The sequence below is a fragment of the Aotus nancymaae genome, unplaced genomic scaffold, assembly GCF_030222135.1.
Source record: "Aotus nancymaae isolate 86718 unplaced genomic scaffold, 86718_ANA_hifiasm-v0.15.2.pri h1tg000058l, whole genome shotgun sequence".
Classification (NCBI taxonomy): domain Eukaryota; kingdom Metazoa; phylum Chordata; class Mammalia; order Primates; family Aotidae; genus Aotus; species Aotus nancymaae.
The window spans coordinates 5,916,294-5,941,215 of NW_026988472.1; the positions used below are offsets into that span (position 1 = coordinate 5,916,294).

Here is a 24,922-nt window from a genome sequence, read left to right on the forward strand (position 1 = left end):
GGTGGAGATGGACTATAGAGTTTTCAGTGAATTTCCTGAAGATCAGAACAAAGAGAGGAGTGCAATATTGTAAGATTTGTGGCTTTTAACATAGGATAAAAACAACCAGATGTTTCAGAGAAACATTTCTTTACCTGGAACTGAGCCCTGAGAGGTTGCTCTAGTGGTTTCTCATAAAGAAGACACTGTGAGATGGGGATAGTGCAATAAATTCTATAATCCACATGCCAAGTGAGTAGTCTGGAGTGGGCTGGGGGAGTATGATCATTTAGTGGAGGAAATGAACACCTTTGACTGGAGAAGGCTGTGGAGCTGGGACTTGGAACTTCTGGAGATGAGTAGAATGAGGATACAGACCAGATTTATAGAACAGAAATAAGTGTTCTATGTGCCTTTGGGGATTCTGTGGAGGGAACTTGTTCTCTGACTTACCTGACCCTTACTGAACTGTGGGGTATTTTATTCATGCCTCAACCTTGAATTACCAATCACCTGACATCTGCTCTCCACCCCTTCCTTGCTAGGCTTTCTAACCTTGTGGAGACACCGAAGATTGTTCGAAAGCTGTCATGGGTCGAGAACTTGTGGCCAGAGGAATGTGTCTTTGAGAGACCCAATGTACAGAAGTACTGCCTCATGAGTGTGCGAGATAGCTATACAGACTTTCACATTGACTTCGGTGGCACCTCTGTCTGGTACCATGTACTCAAGGTAGGAAAGTACATGGCTTCTGGAGGCAGCCAGGCTTTGGGCCTCCCTATATATGTCAGGTGGCAGCACAGAACAGACTGCTAAGGCCTGCCTGCCTCCCAGGTTCTGTAAGGGTGACATTTCCACATAACTACTCTATCAGAGTTGAATACTTGGTAGATGGATCATGTATATAGTGATGGCCTATTCTGCAATTTTGATGCTTAATCAAACATTTTTTAATAATAGCGGATGCCTGAGGTTTTCCTGATTGTTACCTTTTTTTTGTTGTTGTTGTTGAGACAGAGAGAAAACAAAGATTTTATTTATTTATTTATTTGAGATGCAGTTTTGCTCTGTCACCCAAGCTGACGGTTGCCAGTGCTGGAGTGCAGTCGCGTGATCTCAGCTCACTGCAACCTCTGCCTCTTGGGTTCAAGTGACTTTCCTGCCTCAGCCTCCCAAGTAGCTGGGATTACAGGCACCCACCATCACACCCAGCTAATTTTTGTATTTTTAGTAGAGATGGGGTTTCACTGTGTTGGCCAGGCTGGTCTAAACCTGACCTGAAGTAATCCGCTTGCCTCCACCTCCCAAAGTGTTGAAGTTATAGGCATGAGCCATTGCACCCAGCTGTTGTTACCTTCTTTTTTTTTTTTGAGACAGAGTTTCGCTCTTGTTACCCAGGCTGGAGTGCAATGGCACGATCTCGGCTCACCGCAACCTCTGCCTCCCAGGTTCAAGCAATTCTCCTGCCTTAGCCTCCCGAGTAGCTGGGACTATAGGCGTGCACCACCATGCCCAACTAATTTTTTTGTATTTTTAGTAGAGACGGGGTTTCACCATGTTGACCAGGATGGTCTCGATCTCTTGACCTTGTGATCCACCCTCCTCGGCCTCCCAAAGTGCTGGGATTATAGGCGTGAGCCACCGCGCCTGGCCTGTTGTTACCTTCTTAATTGAACCAATTTATAATTCTACCAGCTTGTATGGAAATGTCCGTATTTACTTTGGAAATTCCTGATAACATGAGAAACTTCCATTCCTCCAACTTTATTGAAGTATAATTTATGTACCATAAAATTAATCCATTTTAATTGTACAATTTGATGAATTTTGATAATTGTGTATAGTTATTTAACTGCCACTGCAGTGGAGATAGAACATGTATGAGAAGTCGTTTTAAAGTCAGGATTTCTACAGTTTCCTTTTTAGTGGTTGTTACAATTCTGTAATCGATTGTCAGTGACTATAAAAGATTTTTGAAGTTTGGAAAACAAATATCTTAAATAATTTTGATTTTCACCATTGTTCACACTATTTAGTTTTCTTTATTACTATTATTATTATTATTATTTTTTGTTTTGATCCGGAGTTTTCGCTCTTGTTACCCAGGCTGGAGTGCAATGGCGCCATCTCGGTTCACCGCAACCTCCGCCTCCTGGGTTCAGGCAATTCCCCTGCCTCAGCCTCCTGAGTAGCTGTGATTACAGGCACGCGCCACCATGCCCAGCTAATTTTTTGTACTTTTAGTAGATACGGGGTTTCACCATGTTGACCAGGAAAGTCTCGATCTCTTGACCTCGTGATCCACCCGCCTTGGCCTCCCAAAGTGCTGGGATTACAGGCGTGAGCCACCGCGCCCGGCCCCTTATTACTATTATTTTTTACTTAGAGACAGAATCTGGTTATATCACCCAAGCTGGAGTGCGGTGGTGCAATCTTAGCTCACTGCAGCCTCTAACTCCTGGGCTCAAGGGATACTTCCACCTCAGCCTCCTGAGCAGCTGGGACTATAGGTACATGCCATCACTCCTAGCTAGTTTTTCCCTTTTTTTTTTTTTTTTTGAGACAGTGCCTCACTTTGTCACCCAGGCTGGAGTGCAGTGGCATGATCATGGCTCACTGCAGCCTGGACCTGCTGTGCTTAAGTTATTCTCCCACTTAAGCCTCCCGAATAGCTGGGACTACAGGTGTGCACCACCACTTCTGGCTAATTAAAAAATTTTTTTTGTAGAGACTAGCCCTGTGTTGCCCAGGCTGGTCTCAAACTCCTGAGCTCAAGTGATCTTCCTGCCTTGGCCTCCCAAAGTGCTAGGATTACAGACATGAGCCACTGTGCCTAGACAATTTTTTTTACTTTATTTTTTGTAGACACAGGGTCCCATGCCCAGGCTGCACTTGAACTTGGGTTCAGGTGATCTTCCTGCCTTGACCTCCCAAAGTGCTAAGATTTCAAGCTTGAGCCACCATGCTTGGCCTGGTTTTCTTATCAGAAAAGTCAAAGAAAAGAATGGAAAACTTGGATTATGGCTCTTGTCCAAGTGATCACAAGTCCTTAACTAGATGTTTCCATTGGTTTATCATGTAGAAATTGGAATGTGTAAATGAAAGTGCTATTATGCAAATATTAGGTTTAACTCTTTTATTTTAAAATAATTGCATTTTATAGAAAAGTTCAAAAATAATGGGAATAATCCCTATCTGCCCTTACCCAAGATTCCTCAGATGTTACCATTTTATTATATTCTCTTTCTATAAAGCAAACACAATAAAATGCCTATATATATATTTTGTTCTGAGACATTTGTGCATAGTTGCAGACATAACATTCCTTTATATCTTAGTAATTCAGTTGTAAATTTTTTTTTTTTTTTGAGGTGGAGTCTTGTTTTGTCACCCAGGCTGGAGTGCAATGGTACAATTTTGGTTCACTGCAACCTCAGCTTCCTAGGTTCAAGGGATTCTTCTGTCTCAGCCTCCCAAGTAACTGGAACTATAGGCGCGCACCACTATGCCTGGCTAATTTTTGTATTTTTAGTGGAGACAGGGCTTCACCATTTTGGCCAGGCTGCTGTTGAACTCCTGACCTCGTGATCCACCCACCTCGTTCTCCCAAAGTGCTGGGATTACAGGAGTGAGCCACTGTGCCCGGCCCAGTGGTAGTTCTTAACTACAACTTTGTCTTAAAACTTCGTCTTAAAAACAAAGACAATATCTTAAATGATTTGTATAGTTAATCAAAATCAGGAAGTTAACATTGATATACTAGTACCTAATCTACAGATCTGATTCAGAATTCAAAAATCATGCCAGCTAATTTTTGTATTTTTTAGTAGAGATGGGGTTTCACCATGTTAGCCAGGCTGGTCTCAAACTCTTGTCCTCAGTTGTACAACTGATATTTCTAGTGTTACTTTTCTACATTGAAATTTATTATTGTGAAATATTGGTTAAACCAATCATGCTTTAAGCATATATTTGTGCTACTGGGTTGTTTCTTTCCTTTTTTTTTTTTTTTTTTTTTGCCAAATTATCTTGTGTTTATCCAGGCAAAACACAATTAGGAAATAAATGTTCTTCCAAAAGATAATCACATAACATAATCTTCCAGAAGTCCTTGGGCGATTACTGAACTTTTAAACTTTTATTAGCTTTGATTGCAGGTGTGGGAAGGAACACTCTGTAAATGGCATTTGAAGGCAAATTCAATTTTCTTCTCATCAGTAATGTGGCCTTAAATTCTCCTAAGGCTACTAGTATTGATCTACTCATCTATAGAGGCCATTTTTTTATTTGGCATTGTGTCTAAAATAGGAACACTTGGTGTACATTTGTCTTAACTTGAACAATTTTGTTTGAAATGCCCTTTCCAATTTGTTTTTGTCAAGTTTATAGAAACTTAAAAGTACAAAAAGCAAAGTGACCTTTTAAAGTTTTCCAAATCCACATAAAAATGATTCTTGGATGGATCTGGGTAAGAACTCTGACCTATTGCCATGGTTTTGGAGCATGAGAGAAATAATAGCCCTTTGGAGTACCCCTTAAGGACTTTTCTGGGAACCCCTGATATTTTTGACAACTTCAACCTCTTTTTGTTTCAGGGTGAAAAGATCTTCTACCTGATCCGCCCAACAAATGCCAATCTGACTCTTTTTGAGTGCTGGAGCAGTTCTTCTAATCAGAATGAGATGTTCTTTGGGGACCAGGTGGACAAGTGCTACAAGTGTTCTGTGAAGCAAGGACAGACACTTTTCATTCCCACAGGTCTTTCCTTGGGCGCCTCTGGAAGGGTTTGAGGGAGGGTGGAAAGAAGAAGGGAGCTTTTCTTCTTTCTCATATCAGCCAAAGGCCCAGAAGGGTCTCAAGAAATTTCATGTGGTAGTCAGTGGGGAGCATGGTCATCTGGGGAGGCTGAAAGTGGGGAATGTCCAGGAGGAGGCTGATAGACTTTTTTGTCCTGGGTTGACGTCAACTTGATGAGCAGATAAGAGAACATGACTCTAAGCCCCGTGACTCTAGGGATAGTAACTGGGAGGCTGGCATTCTAGGCTCTAAGTCAGAATGACCTGTGGTGGGGATGGGACTTTTTTTCCTAAACAGTATGTACCTGGGCTTCACTCTTAGAATTATGAATTCTTAGGTCTGGGGTGGGTTCTGAGTATATTTATTGTGAAAAAAAAAAAAAAAAAAAAAAAAAACCCAGTTGTCTCAATTTGGGGAAGTTGACATCTTTACTTGATTGAGTCTTCTGTGAATACAGTGTATCTCCCCATTCCCAAACTGCTGGGATTACAGTTGTGAGCCACCATACCCGGATATAGTATTTTATTACCCTTTTGATGTCTTCTAAGTCTCTAGTGGTATTATTCTTTGTATCATTCTTGACATTAGTTATTTGTGCTTTCTCTTTTGTTTGTGTGAGTCTTCTAGAGGTTGGTCAATTTTATTGATCTTTTCAAAGAGCCACTTTTTTTTTTTAGACTGAGTCTCACTCTGTTGTCCAGTCTGGAGTGCAATGGTACAATCTCGGCTCACTGCAACCCCCGCCTCCCAGGTTCAAGCGATTCTCCTGTCTCAGCCTCCCGAGTAGCTGGGATTACAGGTGCCTGCTACCATGCTTGGCTAATTCTTGTATTTTTAGTAGAGACGGGGTTTCACCATGTTGGCCAGGATGGTCTTGATCTGCTGACCTTGTGATCTGCCCACCTCAGCCTCCCGAAGTGCTGGGATTACAGGCATGAGCCACTGTGCCTGGCCCACAGTTTTATTGATTTTTCTCTGTTGTCTTTCTGTTTTCAGTTTTATTGATTTCTGCTTTTATCTGTATTTTTCCTTCCCTCTGCTTGCTTTGGGTTTATTTTGTTCTTTTTCTAGTCTTGAAATGAGAGCTTAGTTAATTGATTTCAGACTTTCCCTGAATTTCCCTCTCAGCACTTACTTAGGTGTGTCACACAAATTTTGACATGTTGTATTTTAATTTAGTTAAATGAGCTTTTGAAAAATTGAGATACATCTTATATATTGTAAAATTTACCACTTTAAAGGGTACAGTTCAGTTCTTAGTATATTTACAAGGTTGTACAAACATCACTGCTGTCTAATACCAGAGAATGTTCATTATTTATTTATTTATTTATTTATTTTGAGAGGAGTTCCTGGGACTACAGGCTCGTGCCACCACGTCCGGCTAATTTTATTTTTTTTTGAGACAGGGTCTCACTCTTGCCCAGACTGGAGTGCGGTGGCATGATCTCAGCTTACCACAATCTCCGCCTTCCAGGCTCAAGTGATTCTCCTGCCTCAGCCTCCCAAGTGGCTGGGACTACAGGCACATGACACCATGCCTGGCTAATTTTTGTATCTTTAGTAAAGATGGGGTTTCACCATGTTGGCCAGGCTGGTCCTCGGACTTCTGACCTCAAATGATCCACGTGCCTCAGCCTTCCAAAGTGCTGGGATTACAGTCGTGAGCCACTGCGCTTGGCTGAATTTTTGTATCTTTAATAGAGACAGGGTTTCACTCTGTTGGCCAAGCTGGTCTTGAACTCCTGACCTCAGGTGATCTGCCCGCCTTGGCCTCCCAAAGTGCTGGGATTACAGGCGTGAGCTGCTGCACCTGGGCCGAATGTTCATTATTTTAAAAAGAAACGCTATACTCATTAGCAATCACTCTTTATTCATTTGTCTGCCAGCCCTTGACAACCCCTTTTTCACTTCATTTGTGTATGGATTTCCCCTTCTGAATATTTCATATAAATGGAATGTTGTCATATGTTGTTTTTTTGTGTCTAGTTTCTTTGACTCAGCATAATGTTTTCAGGGTTCGTCCATGTTATAGCATTGATCACTACTTCATTCTTTTCTTTTTTTCTTTTTTTTTTTTGGAGACAAGATTTTACTCTGTTGCCCAGGCTGGAGTGCAGTGGCATGATCTTGGCTCACTGCAACCTCTACCTCCCAAGCTGATGTGATTCTCCTGCCTTAGCCTTCCAAATAGCTGGGATTACAGGTGCTTGCTATCACTGCCTGGGTAATTTTTGTATTTTTAATAGAGAAATATTTGTATTTTTAGGGGTTTCACCATGTTAGCCAGGCTGGTCTCGAACTCCTGACCTCAGGTGATCGCCCACGTAGGCCTCCCAAAGTGTTGGGATTACAGGTGTGAGCCACCCATCCCCCCGGCCAGTACTTTATTCTTTTTAATTGCTGAATAATATTCTGTTGTGTGGATATGCCACATTTTGTTTATCCACTAAGCAGTTGATAGACATTTGAGTTGTTTCCACTTTTTAGCTATTAATGAATAATGTTGCTGTGAACATTCATGTACAGATTATTATGTGAACATATGTTTTCATTTCTCTTGGGTATATGCCTAGGAGGGGAATTACTGGGTCATATGGTAACACTGTGTTTAACTTTTTGAGGAAGTGGCAAACTGTTTTCAAAGCAGCTACATGCACCATTTTATATTCTCAACAGTAATGTATAAGAATTTCAGTTTCCTCACATCTTTCCCCAGTGCTTGTTGGTGTCTGTCCTTATGATTATAGCCATTCTAATGGGTGTAAAATGGTATCTCATTGAGGTTTTAATTTCTGTTTTCCTGATGACCTTTGCTGTTGAACATCTTTCCATTTGTTCATTGGACATTTGTATTTTTTTTGAGCAATATATATTTAAATCCGTTGCCCATACTTTAATTAAATTATCTTTTCATTGTTGAGTTGTAAGAATTTATATACTTTAGATACTAAACTTTTTTTTTTCTCTTTTTAGATACTGCATAGAGAACAAAGTGATTTGGAAATATTTTCTCTCATTCTTGGGGTTGTCTTTTCACTTTGATAGCATCCTGTGAAGGACAAAAGTTACAAATTTTGATGTCCAATTTATTTTTTTCTTTATTTGCTTATGCTTTTGGTATCTAAGAGACTGTTGTTTAATTGAAGGTCATGAAGATTTATGCCTATGTTTTCTTCTAAGCATTTTATAGTTTTAGTTCTTAGATCTTTCATCCATTTGGATTTAATTTTTGTATATGGTGTAAGGATCCAGTTTCTTTCTTTTGTATGTAGTTACCTAGTTGTCCCAGAACCTTTTGAAAAGACTGTTCTTTTCCCATCGAATTGTCTTGACACCCGTGTTAAAAATCTGTTGACCAAAGATAAGGGTTTATTTCTGGACCTTGAATTCTATTCCATTGATTCTTCTAACAGTGACACGCCATCTCAATTATTGTACATTTGTAGTAAGTTTTGAGGTTGGGAAGTGCCGTGCTCCAACTTTTTCTTTTTCAGGATTATTTGGCCTCTTGGTTTTTTTTTTTTTTTTTTTTTTTGATACGAAGCTTTGTTCTTGTTGCCCAGGCTGGAGTGCAATGGTGCAGTCTTGGCTCACTGCAACTTCTACCTCCCAGGTTCAAGCGATTCTCCTGCCTCAGCCTCCCGAGTAGCTGGGATTACAGGCACCCATCACCATGCCTGGCTAATATTTTTGTATTTCTGGTAGAGACGGGGTTTCACCATGTTGGCCAGGTTGGTCTCGAACTCCTGACCTCAGTTGATCTGCCTGCCTCGGCCTCCCAAAGTGCTGGGATTACAGGCGTGAGCCACCATGCCCAGGCAGCCCCTTGAATTTTCATAAGAATTTTTTGGTTCAGCTTTCATAAAGGTTTTCTAGTTACTTTGTTAGTGTTTGCTCTAGTAACTACTTTATACATACATAGCATAACACAGTCTGCTAGTATTTACATATTACCTGTTTGAGGGAAGGAGTGAAACCTTCTGTTTCTTGAGACAGGATTTCATTCTGTCACCTTACCACTGGAATGCAGTGGTAAGGTGACAGCTACTGCAGCCTTGACCTCCCATGTGTAAGCAATCCTCCCACCTCAGCCTCCCAAGTAGCTGGGACCACAGATGTACACTGCCATGTCTGGCTAATTTTTTAAGTTTTAGTGGAGATGGGGTTTCGCCTTGTTGCCCAGGCTGGTCTTGAACTCCTAAGTTCAAGCGATCCACCCACTTCAGCCTCTTGAAGTGCTGGGATTATAGGTATGAGTCACTGCACCCAGCCCAAAACCTTACCTCTTTGTAAATCCCTTTATCCTTCCCATTTTTCTACAGTTTTTCATGTTTTACATTTTCTTGTGTATTTGTCTTAAATATTTCTCTTCATACATTGATTACGAGATTGATGTGCTACCCACTACACCAAGAAGGCTACTATCCTCCGCATATGTTGAGAACTATACCATAAAGTTTTACAATTTTTGCTTCACCTATCAAACATTTAGAAAACTCAACAAGGAAACTATATGGTATTTATCCATGTTTCTACTCATCTATTCTGTTTTCCTTTCTGCTGTTTAGAGTTTCAGGGTGGGTCTACTGGCAACAAGTTCTTAGTTTTTTTTCATCTGTAAATGTCTTGCCTTTTTTTCTTTCATCGCTGAAGGATGTTTTTCTGGATCTAGAACTCTAGGTTAATAGTTGTTTTCTTTCAACACCAAAATAATGTTGTGCTGTTTCCTTCTGGCCTCTATGGTTTCTGATGAGATTTTGGCTATCATTTGAATTGTTTTTCTCCTATAGATAATGTGTCATTTCTTGATGCTTTCATTATTTTTCTTTTCTTTTTTTTCCCTCAGTTTTCTGCAGTTTGGCCATGATGTTTTTTTGGCATGGATTTCTTTGGGTTTATAAGGCTGAATGTTTTTACTGAGCTTCTTGAATGTGTAGGTTTATGTCTTTCGCCATATATGTGAAATTTTTAGCCATTATTTCTTTTTCTGTTTTTTTTTCTTTGTTTGTTCGAGACGGAGTCTCGCTCTTTTGCCCAGGCTGGAATGCAGTGGTGCAATCTTGGCTCACTGCAATCTCCACCTCCCCGATTCAGGTGATGCTTGTGCCTCAACCTCCTGAGTAGCTGGGATTACAGGCGTGTGCCACCATGCCCCACTAATTTTTGTATTTTTAGTAGAGATGAGGTTTCACCATGTTGGCCATGCTGATCTTGAACTCTTGACCTCAGGTGATCTGCCCGGCTGCCGTTATTTCTTGAAATACTTTTTGAGACTTATGCTTTAACTTCTGCTGGATCTGATTATATGAATTTTATATATTTTGTCTTAGTCCCGCAAGTCCCTGAGTTGATTTTTCTCTGTCTTTTTTCTTTCTGTTCAAGTTCAGTTTGGGTAATTTTGGTTTCTTGTCTTCGAATTTTCTGTTTTCTTTCTTCCGTTGTCTCCATTATTCTGTTGAGTTTGTCCATTGCATTAATTTCAGATATAGTATTTTTCTTTCTCTTTTTTTTTTTTTTTGAGACAGAGTCTTGCTGTATTGCCCAGGCCGGAGTGCAGTGGCGCAATCTCAGCTCACTGCAACCTCTGCCTCCTGGGTTCCAGTGATTCTCCTGCCTCAGCCTCCCGAGTAGCTGGGATTACAGGTGGGCACCACCATGCCTGGCTAATTTTTTGTATTTTTAGTAGAGACGAGGTTTCACCATGCTGGCCAGGCTGGTCTCGAACTCCTGATCTCATGATCTGCCCACCTTGGCCTACCAAAGTGCTGGGATTACAGGCGTGAGCCACTGCGCCTGGCCCAGAATTCATAGTATTTTTCATTTCTAAAATTTTATTTTGTTTCTTGTGTATTTCTTTGCTGAGAATTTCTATTTCCTATTTTTGTGTCAAGCATGTTTGGAATTGCTCATTAAGGTATTATAATATTTTCTTTCCAATTCTTGTTATATAATTCTACCATCTTTGTCTAATCATATATTGTATAATTTTGGATTGTCTATTGTTTTACAAGTCTGTTTTTCTCTTCATGTATCAATATGATTGATTTGATTTCATTGGTTTTTTTTAGAATGTTTAATATATGGTGAGGCAAGTCATTCACTCCCACCCAACCCCCACCCCATCTGCTTTTCTCTTTTATAGTTTTCTATTTCCAGGCATTTATTCATCCATCTTTGAATCCTTTGCCTGGTCTAGTCCATAATGACTTTACTATACTGGGCACTTAGTAACTGTTTGGTGAATTGAACTTGCCCATTAGAGGTTTGAGTTAATTAATTTACATCTTGGTAGAAATAGCCACACACCGGGTGCAATCTACTTAGTGCCATAAGCATTGAGCATCTACTGTCTAGCATTGGGCTAAGTCCTAAGGACAAAGGATTGATAGGCTGTTTTAGTATAATGTTCTAATAGCCCCATAGCACCAATAGAGGTATTCACCATTAGTTTTGGAAGCAAAGAGTGCTTAGTCTAGCCAGAGGTTTGTGAAAATCTTGGGAGAGCAATACTAGAAGGACGAGTAGTGATTGACTAAGAAAAGACAAAACAGGAATGGCATTTCAGACATAGGGAAAGGTGGGAGGAAACCAAAGATGTGTGAAGCAGCTTGTAGATACTAGAGCTTAAAGAGCAAGGGCTGGGGTGGATGAAAGTGAAAAGGTAGGCCGACTGAACTTACTGCAGAGGCGATTGAGGGCCATTGAAGGTTTATTTGTTTATTTAGTTTCTAATGAAATAATTCAGATGTAGTAAAGCATATAAAGAATAACATAGGCTGGGTGCGGTGGCTCACGCCTATAATCCCAGCACTTTTGGGAGGCTGAGATGGATGGATCACTTGAGGTCAGAAGTTCGAGACCAACCTGGCCAACATGGTGAAACCCTGTCTCTACTAAAAATAGAAAAATTAGCTGGGCATGGTGGCGGGCACCTGTCACCTGTAGTCTCAGCTACTCGAGAGGCTGAGGCGTAAAAATCGCTTGAACCCGGGAGGCGGAGGTTGTAGTGAGCCAGGATGGCGCCACTACACTCCAGCCTGGGTGACAGAGCGAGACTCTTGTCTCAAAAAGAAATAATAACATAATGAATATTTATGTCATAACTCAACTAAAAAAGTAAAATGTTACAGGTATATTTGAAGCCTCCAGTAATAGTTCTCAATTACATGCCCATTCTTCCCTTTCTGAGCCATTGTCCTAAAGTTGGTGTTTATCTTTCTCATGCATTTTTATCATTCTTTTACTATGCCTCACTAAATAATATATATTGTTATTTTACATGGTTTTGGATGTTACACAATGGAATCATATTATATGTATTCTTGTCAACTTGCTTTTTTTCTCTGAACATTATGATTGTGAGATCCATATTGATACATGTAGCTGTAGTTAATGCATTTTACTTTCTGATACTCCATTGTCTCAGTATTTGACAGTTTATCCATTCTCCTGTGAAGAGTTTCAAGCAGAGGATGACATGGGCAGATTTATTTATTTATTAATTTATTATAATTTTTTTTGAGATGGAGTTTCACTCTTGTCACCCAGGCTGGAGTGCAATGGTGGGATCTTGGCTCACTGCAACCTCTACCTACCAGGTTCAAGCAATTCTCCTGCCTCACCCTCTCGAGTAGATGGGATTACAAGTGCCCTCTACCATGCCCAGCTAATTTTTCTATTTTTAGTAACTATGGGATTTTGCCGTGTTGGCCAGGCTGGTCTCAAACTCCTGACCTCAGGTGATCTGCCTACCTCGGCCTCCCAAAGTTCTGGGATTACAGGCATGAGCCACTGCACCTGACCCAAATTTATGTTTTAGATACATTGCTTAGGATTGGATGTGAAGGATAGGTTTGAGATTATTGTAGAGCAGTGGGTTGCAAATACTTGGTATTCCTTTATAGTCTTAAAAATTATTAAGGATCCAGAAGAGCTTTTATTTATGTGGTTTATATTTATCAATTTTTAGCATATAAATTAAAACAAAATTTTAAAATACTTGTTAATTTATTGAAAAATAGTTACACACCCATTACGTGTTAGCATAAATAAATTTTTTTTATGAAACCTATTTTCAAAAATATATAGTGGGAAGAGTGACATTGTTTTATATCTTTGCAAATCTCTATAATATCTGGGTTAATAAAAAATTGTCAGATCCCCAAATCTGCTTTTGCTTTCATTTTGTTTGGTATCACATTATGTACCCTCTGGAATACTTCACTGTACACCCATGAGAATAAGGGTGAAAAAGGCAGAGGACATCATAATATTTTCATGAACATAGTTTTGGCATCTCAGCTTCTCTGAAAGAGTCTCAGGGAGCTTAAGGATTTCCTGGACTACACCTTGAGAACATTTGGTGTGGGGGAGCCAGTTTGGAGGCTAACTGCTCTTATGGAGTTTGGTTTCAGCTGAGCAGGTAGTGGAGATATCCAGAGGAAGAAAGGCCCTCTTTAGCTTTGATTTTGCCTTGTTACACTGCAGGATGGATCCATGCTGTGCTGACGCCTGTGGACTGCCTTGCCTTTGGAGGGAACTTCTTACACAGCCTTAATATCGAGATGCAACTCAAGTGAGTCCTGAAACTGTGGTGATTCCATGTTGGCCACTCCTGTCTGCTGGAGTCCTTGGCTCTTTCCTAGTCCTAGAGTGAGGAGTATAATGTAGAAGAAGGGGAGATGGCCAGAAAGGAATGGATCCTCATCCTGATGATGTTCAGCTGAGGATTAACACGTTTTCTGCACTTAGTAGTTATTTGACTTTGGGCAAATTATATAACCGTTAAGCCCAAGTTTCCTAATGTATAAAGCCAGATCTTGCAGAGTTGTTTTGAGGAAGAGATAGAAAGCATCCAGAACAATACCTGAGTCATAGGCGGTGCTCAGTAAATGAATCCTTGTTTTTGTTGTTCTGTCTCTTCCTTCTAGAGCCTATGAGATTGAGAAGCGGCTGAGCACAGCAGACCTCTTCAAATTCCCAAACTTTGAGACCATCTGTTGGTATGTGGGGAAACACATCCTGGACATCTTTCGCGGTATGGAGCCTTTTGCCAACTGTCCTTTTTGCCTCTCTCCCCTGAGCGAGTGAGGGAGTGTGTGTGTGAATGTGTAACACAATCAAGTCGTGGTACTATTTCATTACCAGAAATATCTCAAGTATATAAATTAAAACATCATGTTGTGTACCTTAAATATGTTCAGTTTTTAAAAAGTAATAATTAGTGATTAAAGAAATCTCCCTAGTGCTGCCTCCCTGCCCCAGCCCCAGCCCTTTCTTTTTTGAGACAGGACTTCACTCAGTCACCCAGGCTAGAGTGCAGTGGTGCAATGATCATGGCTCACTGCAGCTTCAAACTCCTGGGCTCAGGCAATCCTGCCTCAGCTTGCTCAGTAGCTAAGACTACAGGTATGGGCCTCCACACCTGGCTAATTTTAATAATTTTTTTGTACAAACAGGGTCTTGCTGTGTTGACCAGACTGGTCTCAAACTCCTGGACTCAAGTGATTCTCCCACCTCAGACTCCCAAAATGCTGGGATTACAGGCATGAGCCGCGGTACCCAGCAATGCTACCCCTTTGTAGTTTCACCGACTCTCCTCCCCTGTACCATCCAAAACTTCTGGAAACCACTAATCTGTTTTCCATTTCTATGATTTTGTCTTTTTTTGTGTGTGTGTGATGGAGTCTTGTTCTTGTCACCCAGGCTGGAGTGCAGTGACATGATCTCGGCTCACTGCAACCTCCGCCCTCAGGGTTCAAGCTTCTCCTGTCTCAGCCTCCTGAGTAGCTGGGATTATAGGTGCCCACCACCATGCCCAGCTAATTTTTGTACTTTTTTAGCAGAGATGGGGTTTCACCATGTTGGCCAGGCTAGTCTCAAACTCCTGACCTCAGGTGATCTGCCTGCTTTGGCTTCCCAAAGTGCTGGGATTACAGGCGTGAGCCATGGTGCCTTGCTGAATTTTGTCATTTCAAGAATATTGTATAAATGGAATCATATAGTATGTGACCTTCTCAGATTCACTTTTTTACTCAGCATAATGCATAACAGGGCATGGATTTTAAACTTTTTGTTTAGCAAGTGTGACTGAGAAAATTGGATCACAGTGAAATTATCTCTGTTTCCTGCTGGTTAAGATAGAAAGCTCAATCTGAATAGTCTGAGAGTTTCCTGGATCTGCTTCCGCTGGGGATAAGGCACAGTCCTGACCATCCTGGCATCATCGATTTGGTTCTTCGGTATTAGCCTAGTTGGAAGCCAATTTACTTACTGGGTTTCTTCTTTCCTGGTCTAATCTGGAATAGAGTGGGTCCCTTACTTAGGCCTAAGATTCTTCAAGGTAACTTGGCCAGGAGAAATCAATATTGATAAGTTACAAAGAATCTCAGAGGCCGTGAGTGCAGCTTCGTAGCCAATACCTCAAGCTCTTACTCTGCCACCTAGACTGTCACTTAAGTGTTTAATCAGATGCTGTATGACTAACTGCTCATTACCTATTCCAAACAGCTTGGTTCAGTAGAAAATTACTTATAGAACCTAAATCTGGCTGTTTGTAGTAACCTCCTGACATAAGGCAGAACATAGCTAATCCACCTTCTACATTAATGGCCCTTCAAATCTGTGTAGGTAGAACTCATGGTCCTCCTGAGTGTTCTCATTTTGAAACTCAAGGGGTACAGTAATGTCATGGAAGGGGCACAGGCCTCAGATTCAAATACACACGGTTTTAGTCATGACTCTGGCACTTGCTAGGTGTGTGCCCTTGGTCAAGATTCTTTGCCTCTCTGAGCCTCAGTTTCCTGGACTGTATAATGATAATACCTTGCTTACAGGATAGGTATAAGGATTAAATGAGATAATAGACATCAGATTCCTAGCACTTACTAGGTACTCAGTAAATGAACACTGTTAGAACTGAGATCTGCAGTTGTGCTCAGAACCTTGAGCATTTTCTCTGGTTGCCTAACAAAGGTCACAAGTCCTTCACTTTCCTGCATGGCTTTGTTGACACTCTGCTTTCCTCTTTCCCCCTTTAGGTTTGCGAGAGAACAGGAGACACCCTGCCTCCTACCTGGTCCATGGTGGGAAAGCTTTGAACTTGGCCTTTAGAGCTTGGACAAGGAAAGAAGTAAATATGCCTATTTCTCTACCTCCTCTGGAGTTTTGCCCTTTGTAGGGACTGGCTTCGGGCAGATGTTTTGGAGAGACAGAAGAGACCAGAGAAGCTTGTGGGCTCCTGGGTGTAGAGTGGAGGTCTGGGCTAGGATTCCATAGATTACATTTTAAAATCTTTCTTTCTGATGATAAAAAGTAACACATACTTACACTAGAGAATCAGAAACATGTGGAAGGAAAAATATCGCCTATAATTTTAATACTCAGCAGGAATTACTGTTAACACTTGGATACATTTCCTTCTGGTCTTTTTATATGCACTTTAAAAACATAATTACTATCACACTGTGTGGTTGACTCTTGAACAGTGTGGAGGTTGGGGTGCAGACTCTCCCCCCGATGTAGTAAAAAATCCACATACAATTTTTGCCTCCCTAAAACCTCAACTGCTAACAGCCTACGGTTGACCAGAAGCCTTACCAATAACATAGCCAATTAACACATATTTTGTATGTTATTTGTGTTATATACCATATTATTACAATAAAGTAAGCTGAAAACATATGTTTACTATTCATAAAGTGGAAGTGGATCATCATAAAGGGCTTTATCCTTGTCTTCATATGGAGGCTGAGGAGGAAGAAAAAGGCGAGGGGTTGGTCTTGCTGTCCTGGGTGGCAGAGGCAGAAGAAAATTTGCATATAAATGAACCCATACATTTCAAACCCATGTTCAAAGGTCAACCATATATCCAATTTTATGTTTGAATCTTTGCTTTATCTTAATTTTCCTGTGTCACCAAAGTTCTCCAGAAACATTTAATAGTTATATGATACTCTTTTGCAGGAATGTACTATCCTTGCCTAACTACTTACTTATTGCTGCTTCCTTTTTATTTCGTTGAGGGGATAGTTTTAAAGAATCATACAGTAAATATCAGTCTTTGTCCCTTATTTCTTGATTGTTTCTTCAGGATGGATTCCTGGAAGAACAATTACTGAATCAAAGTATATGAAAAAATGTAAAGCTCTTGATGCATACTGACAAAGTGGGTTTTAGAAATATGCAAATGTCCATTTATCCAACTGAACACTAACCAGCTATTAAAGAAAAAAAAAAAAAAAAAAACCCGGGTGCAGTGGCTCACGCCTGTAATCCCAACACTTTGGGAGGCCAAGGCAGGCAGATCGCCTGAGGTCAGGAGATCGAGAGCATCCTGGCCAACATGGTGAAACCCCATCTCTACTGAAAATACAAAAATTAGCTGGGTATGGTGGCGCGTGCCTGTAATCCCAGCTACTTGGGAGGCTGAGGCAGGAGAATCACTTGAACCCAGGAGGTGGAGGTTGCAGTGAGCCCAGATCACACCATTGCACTCCAACCTGGTGATAGAGCGAGACTCTGTCTCAAAAAAAAACAAACAAAAGAAATATCTGTATGTACTGCTTTGGAAAGAGCTCCAGAATTTGTCAGGTAAAGGTGTACAACCATCTGTAAAGTATGTCATTTTACATGTAAAAAGGGGGAAACAAGAATTATGTTAGTATATACTTACATTTGCCTGAAGATAGGATCTGGAGGGATGTAGAAACTAATGAAAATGGTTACCTGTGGGAGTGGGATGATAGGATTGATGACGGGGACAGGGTAGGAATGAGGCTTTTCAATATCTATCTTTTTATATTTCTTTTTTTTTTTTGAGATGGAGTCTCTCTCTGTTGCCTAGGCTAAAGTGCAGTGGTTCACTGTCCCTCTCAACTCACTGCAACCTCTGCCTCCCGGGTTCAAGTGATTCTTGTGCCTCAGCCTCCCGAGTAGCTGGGATTACAGACACGGACACGATGCTTGCCTGATTTTTGTATTTTTAATAGAGATAGGGTTTCACCGTGTTGGCCAGACTGGTCTTGAACTCCTGACCTCAAGTGATCCATACACCTCGACCTCCCAAAATGCTGGGATTACAGGTGTGAGCCACTGGACCCGGCCCATCTTTTTATATTGTTTGATTTTTGACCCATGTGAACAAATTAACTTTTCAGAATACTGAATTTAAAAAAACACCCAGAAATCAAGAAGAGAAGAAATGTCAACATGTAATGTTAGGATTTAGATGCTCCTTTTCCTGTGTATACTGTGACCAACAGAGACCTTTCAGCCACTAGGGCTTAACTTGTACAATCTCCCCAGTTCCTGTTGCCAACCTTCCCCTCAGATATTCTTGGACTTCATATTTTGAGCCTTCCCTTGCTCCCTGGGCTCACCTACACCTGGACCTTAGCCTGTGATTCTGTTTCTCCACATCTCTCATGTGTTGACTACCTTGAATTTCATCTCTGACCCCTCCCATGGAGTGAACTTTAAAGTTGGCTATATCCCAAAAACACCAAAAAGGAGGTGGGTAGGGTCCAAGCACTCATGACTCAGGATAGACCTGGAGATCGAGGGATGGCCCCAAACAGAGTGATCAATGGGAGCTGGAGGAGAGTAGAACATAGTTCTGAGGAGCCCACGCTCATGGAAGGAGTCTTTTGTGAAGTGCAGATGATTTGTAGGGGAGGAACTTGCCCCTTCACCTTTCCAGAGACCCTGGTCTGAGAAGGAGGAAGCCATAAGATTATCTAGCTGGGTCACATGAGTTCTCAGCTCCCCACCTAGCCACCAAAATAAATTCCAGATACATGAAAAGAGTTAAAGGGGGAAAAAAAAAACATGAGAAACAAGGAAATGCTGAGGAATTTTTTTTTTTTTGTCAGTCCTCTGGATACAAAAATGAAGTGAAAAGTGGTAGAAAAAACCCACAAAGGAAAACCTTGAGATCTACATAAAAATGTAAATCCCAGTACTCAAAAAGAGGGCAAACAAAAGAGAGACAACTAACAGGGATTGCTCTGTGTTGCTGTTGAGCTAGCTGTGGGCCAGTAGCTGCTCAGCACAGAGTTCCTTCCTCACAAGTGGAGAGGCTGGTTTGTCCTCATTGATCTCCTTGAGGTCCTTGACTTTTTTGAGGGGTGTGGCCCAAGCCCACAACTTTGTTCCTTATACCTCTTGATACTGTCCTTTATTAGATAGATGTTTTACAATTATCTTCTCTCAGTCTGTGGCTTGCAAAGTAGCAGAGGTGCTGACATAATACAGGTTTTTCAAAAAGAAGTTTTGCTTTTTAAGTCCAGTTGATCAACTTTTTTCTTTTCTGGTCCATGCTTTTTATATCCTATCTAAGAAATCTGCCTAACTGAAGGCCACAAAGATGTTCTCCTCTGTCTAAAGCAGGGGTTTTCGGCTGATATGTGGTGGCTCAGGCCTGTAATCCCAGCACATTGGGAGGCTGAGATGGGCGGTTCACCTGAGGTCAGGAATTTGAGACCAGCCTGGCCAACATGGCGAAACCCCATCTCTACTAAAAATACAAAAATTAGCTGGGCGTAGTAGCATGTGCCTTTAATCTGAGCTACTGGGGAGGCTGAGGCAGAAGAATCGCTTGAACCCGGGAGGTGGAGGTTGCAGCGAGCTGAGATGGCGCCATTGCACTCCAGCCTGGGCAACAATAGCAAAACTCTGTCTCAAAAAGAAAAAAATCTCATAATGTTTTAAGAAAGCTTACTAATTTGTGTTGTTGCATTCAAAGCCGTTCTGGATAGTGGGTTGGACAAGTTTGGTCTAAAGGGTTTATAGTTTTAGGTTTAACGTTTAGGTCTCTGATCCATTTTAAGTTTGTGTTTGTGTTTGTGCGTATGGTGTAAGATATGGATTGAGGTTCTTTTTTTTTTTTTTTTTGCATGTAGATATCCAGTTTGTCCAGAACCATTTGTTCGACTACCCTGTCTCCATTGAATTGCCTTGATCTATTTGTCCAAAATCAGTTGTCTCTTTGTGTGTGGGTTTATTCCTCATGCCTCTTGTTTGACAGGCTCTGCCAGACCATGAGGATGAGATCCCGGAGACAGTGCGAACTGTACAGCTCATTAAAGATCTGGCCAGGGAGATCCGCCTGGTGGAAGTAAGGAGCATGGGGCAGGGAAGAGAAGGCATTTGGGAAGGCCTTGAGGCTCAAGTGACAGGTTAGGCCTCTGCAGTTAGCATGAGAGCCCAGGGGAAAGTGTTGGCAAGACCCTACCAAAGACCCAATTCATTTGTTCAAATAATTACTACTGTATTTCAAGTGTGCCGCACATCGGGCTAGGCTCTTAAAATATATAAATAGTACCTGATCACAAAGAACTCAGCCTAGTAGAGGACCTGAGCAAAGTTAACCTCTCCAGGCTTCAGTTTTCTCATCTCCAAAATGGGGATAATTGTACCTACTCAAGGATTGTTAAAAGGATTAAATAAGGTAATGTAGGTTGAGCACAAAAGTAGAGTGCTTGGCACACAGAAGGTGCACAGTAAATTCTGATGGTGGGTCATGGTGGTGGGTGGTGGTGGCAGTTGTTGTTGTTATTAATTTTGACTCAGTCTCTGCATTCTGCAAAATGACAGTTCTCTCGGGGTGAAGATGATTACAAAGCCATGTTTCAACAGGTGGCATATACCAAGAGGCAGTAAGGTATAGTGGTAAGAGATTCAGAGAAACCTGGGTTCTGGTTCCTGCTCTGTCCCTTGCAAGCCTTTCAGAGCCTCAATTTCCTCATCTGTAAAGTGAGGATAACACTAACGTTTCAGAATTTTGTTAGGATAAAAAGCTAATATATATGTAGAGCCCCTCGCACAGTGCCTGGCAGAGTAAGTACTCAATAAATGTGAGCCATTGTTATTAGTAGACTTTATAGCAATAAAGAGAGAAGCTGGTGTGGGATGGTGAAGTAGCAGAGGCACCAGAGGAGAATTAGACTTTACTTTAAGCTCAGAAGCTATAAAGTTCTATTTAGTGCCCAGGATATATATGTCCATGCTGAAGGGTGGTCAGAGTGAGATAGGAAGTTGGGCTTCTAGCCTCACTGCTTGCAGCATGTTTCACTGCCTACACCGTAGCTTACAGTGTCCACTTCCTACTTCTTATTTTCCTCCACTCCCATCTGTCAGAATCATTCAGGATAGTTAAAGGCCTACCTTTTCTCCAGCACTTCCCACTTAAACCACAAAACTTTGGACTGGTTGGAAGAGGACTTAGAGATAGGTTATATGTGGTCCATGGGCTTTCAAATATTTTAAAGTAATGGAATCCTTTTTTAAAAAATGACATTTTAGGGGGAAGCCCAATATTTAAAGCATAGCTGCTTTGAATAAGATGAAGGTAGGAGCCTAGGGCTCCACTTGTTCTTCTCATTCGCCTTCTATCTACCCCCAATTCTTAGGGCTTCTCCCAAGAAGGTCAAAGGAGCCACAGAACATCTTCAAAAATCACCTTTCCAGTTTAGTCCTTTAATTTTACAGCTAAGCAAACAGTCTCAAATGGTCAGATAACTTTCCTCAGGTTACAGAGCTAGATAGTAGCTGAATTGGGACTAGAACCTCTCTCCTTCTCTTAGATCCTATAGTCCTTAGAGTTTGAACCACAGATTAGTACTTGATTGTTTTCTCTCATGTCAGCTACTTACGGAGTATTTTCTCTCCAATTTTGACAGTAGTGTTTTGCTCGTCTTCTTACTTGTCAATGGCTGGGTAAAGAAATGCCACCCAATAAATTCTTGATGACTCGTTATGGAAAAGCTAGGGTGTGCATACGTGGAGCATCTGTAAGCCACTTCCATGGCAGTACCATTGGTGCCAGGAACAGACCTCTGCTCTTAGTGTTGAGAGAACCCTTGAGTAAGCTCTAACCCCACCATGTACTAACACTCTTGTAGGACATCTTCCAACAGAACGTTGGGAAGACGAGCAATGTCTTTGGGCGGCAGAGGATCTTCCCAGCTGGCTCCATTCCCCTAAGCAGGCCAGCCCATCCCACTTCAGTGTCCATGTCCAGGCTGTCACTGCCCTCCAAAAATGGTTCAAAGAAGAAAGGCCTGAAGCCCAAGGAACTCTTCAAGAAGGCAGAGCGAAAGGGCAAGGAGAGTTCAGCCTTGGGGCCTGCTGGCCAGTTGAGCTATAATCTCATGGACACATACAGTCATCAGGCACTGAAGACAGGCTCTTTCCAGAAAGCAAAGGTGGGTGCTGGCCCATGGGTTCAGCCCAGCCCTTTTGGGTGTCCCTTGGAAGAGCAGGATTTCAAAAAGCAGGCTATCCTGTCTGACTGCCATGTCCCTTAGGCCCCCTGGTGTTTGGCTACCCAGTCCCACTCATTTAACAGGCATTTATTGAGACCTTTCTATGCTGGGCACTGTGATAGGTGCTGTGGATGTAACTCTCAAGAGGCTGACAGGCGAGTGAGAAAGACAGGCATAAAAATGAGTGCAATCAAGTATTGTGAATACCACAATCAAGAGTGTGTGTGGGACCCTGAGATACAGAGGAGGGTTGATTTTGTCTGGATAGGGAAGATTTTCAGGAGCTCTTTTTAGAAAACATGACACTTAGCTGAATTTTGAAATGCTAGGACGGGAATGAGATTTGAAAACATTGCATATAAGTGTCAGGTTGTAGTCTTGAGCAGGTCCTTGAGAAAAGCCCTCCATCAGGGCTCCTTCTTGCCTCAGGATTGTGATTCTCTCCATGGGCACCTGAAGGTGTGCCCCCTCTTTTTTAAGGGAACATGGTTCGCAAGATTGATAGGTATCCCCTGAACCAGCACACATTTTCAACCTCCTGCCCCTGTGATCAGTAGGGGTGGGGGGACAGTATTGCAGAGGTCCGTGGCTCAGGTGGTTTTGACAGTGAACTCAACCAGTGAAACCGGAGGGAACTTGGCATCGTGATTCCCAAGGGAGTCCCAGACAGGTGACAACTGAGCCTCCTACTCCTGCAGTTCAACATCACTGGTGCCCGCTTCAATGACTCAGATGATGACTCACCGGACTTGGACCTTGATGGAAATGAGAGCCCGTTGGCCCTATTGATGTCTAATGGCAGGTGAGTTGGGAAGGAGGAGCACAGAGGTAACTGGAATTGTCAGTGGTAATATGCCACTGAGACAGGGAATGGAGTTGGAGTCTAGGGGTTGGGACATGGGTGAGGAGGGACTGTACTTAGGGCAATACCTAGATACTAATGATGTGTCATTGCTTAGTTCAGAGAACCATGGTGTGGTGTTGGAGGTGGGTAGAGGAAGAGGTCTGAAATTGAATTGGCAAGCCTGAGAAAGATTTTATATTAGTTCTAGAAACTTCAGCAAGTCATTGGGAGAGAACCACTGGTAGAAATTAGTATAGCATACTTACTAAAAGCGTTAGTTTTTTCTACACCTTTTGACTTGCCATTAGATTTTTAGGAATTTAGTTTACAGAAATCTTTGTACACGAGTATATAATGACAAATGTTCAGTATTCACTGCACCATTGTTTGTAATAGTAATTGGAAACATCGAAGTGTTCATTAGTAAGGGCTGGATAAACGATGGTATATCTATAGAATATATGAGATAGTTCAATATCTGTTGACACAGAAAGATGTTCAACGTATATTTTTAAAATCAGGTTACAGAATAATACATAGGAATAGTTCCATTTTTACTTTTAAAAAGGCATGTATACACGTGTATGTATATGCACGTATGGAAAAGCAATATATAGACTTTTATTTGTATTTTTTGAAGAGGTTTAAAAATGTAATTTACAAGGTTTAAAAATAAAACATTGTGAAAGAGAACAGTGAAAAATCTCACACCCATCTGTTTTCCTGTTTACTTCCCATGGACAACCAATGTCAGTGGTTTTCTTCCAGAGATACGTATGTACATTTAGGCAAATAGCGTGATGTGATATGTGTGGTGTGTGTGTGTGTGTGTGTGTGTGTGTGTGTGTGTGTGTGTAAATAAATTTTTTTTTAAAATACAGATGGGGTCTCTGTATTGCCCAGGCTGATCTCTAACTCCTAGACTCAGGTGATCCTCCCCCTTCGGCCTCCAAAGTTCTGGGATTACAGATACGAGCCGCCTGGCCTAGTTACATATTTTATGCTTGTTACACCAGGTTTTTTTTTTTTTGAGACAGTCTTGCTCTGTTGCCCAGGCTAGAGTTCAGTGGTGCGATCTTGGCTCACTGCAACCTCCGCCCTGTTGGTTCAAGTGATTCTCGTGTCTCAGCCTCCCAAATAGCTGGGACTGCAGGCACACACTACCACGTCAGCTAATTTTTGTATTTTTAGTAGAGACAGGGTTTCCACATGTTGGCCAGGCTGGTCTTGAACTTCTGTCCTCAAGTGATCCTTCCCTCAGCCTCACAAAATGCTGGGATTACAGGCATGAGCCACCATGCCTAGCCTTGTTATACCAAGGTTTTAACAGTGGCTATCCCTGGAAAGTATGATAGGGAGGTAAGAGAGCAAATTTTCACTTCAGCAGCATTTGAATTTTGTACAATGAGCATGTATTTTCTTTAAATAATTTTAAAGGCACAATTTTTAAAAGAATAAAATAAAAGCTGTTTACAACAAAATCATGGGCTTGGGAATCAGGCAATCCCAAGTTTAAATCCCAGCTGTGACACATATTCACTGTTCTACTTTGGCAAACTAATTAACCTTTCTGAGCTTCAGTGTCCTCATTATATGTATTCTATAGTTAAAATTTACTTTACAAAAAAAAAAAAGAAAAACAACAACAACAAAAAAAAACTTTCTTTAAGGCCAGATGTAGTGGCTCATGCCTGTAATCCCAGCACTTTGGGAGGCCAAGGCGGGAGGATCACGAGGTCAGGAGATCGAGACCATCCTGGCCAACATTGTAAAACTCCATCTCTACTAAAATACATACACACACAAAAAAACCAATTAGCCTGTCGTGGTGGCATGTGCCTGCAATCCCAGCTACTTGGGAGGCTGAAGCAGGAGAATCGCTTGAATGCGGGAGGCGGAGATTCAGTGAGCCGAGATCGTGCCACTGCACTCCAGCCTGGGTGACAGAGCAAGACAGTGTCTCAAAAAAAAAAAAACAACAACCATAAAACCTTACTTTAGGGTTGTTGGAGGATTAAATGAGAATAATATATGT

The 24,922-nt window shown here is 41.5% G+C and overlaps 1 protein-coding gene across 3 annotated transcripts in view; it reads left to right on the forward strand.

The window, feature by feature from the left end:
- The window catches only part of PHF8 (PHD finger protein 8), a 105,911-nt gene that overhangs the window by 30,192 nt on the left and 50,797 nt on the right, over positions 1-24,922 (forward strand). For 2 of the 3 annotated variants that reach the window (XM_012471733.2, XM_012471735.2), the window contains exons 7-14: positions 525-711; positions 4,575-4,737; positions 13,267-13,354; positions 13,710-13,816; positions 15,819-15,910; positions 19,805-19,894; positions 21,681-21,983; positions 22,742-22,845. In XM_012471733.2, coding sequence (XP_012327156.1) covers positions 525-711; positions 4,575-4,737; positions 13,267-13,354; positions 13,710-13,816; positions 15,819-15,910; positions 19,805-19,894; positions 21,681-21,983; positions 22,742-22,845 — 1,134 coding nt within the window. The remainder of the gene's footprint in view (positions 1-524; positions 712-4,574; positions 4,738-13,266; positions 13,355-13,709; positions 13,817-15,818; positions 15,911-19,804; positions 19,895-21,680; positions 21,984-22,741; positions 22,846-24,922) is intronic. The other variant, XM_012471734.2, reaches the window with a different exon arrangement.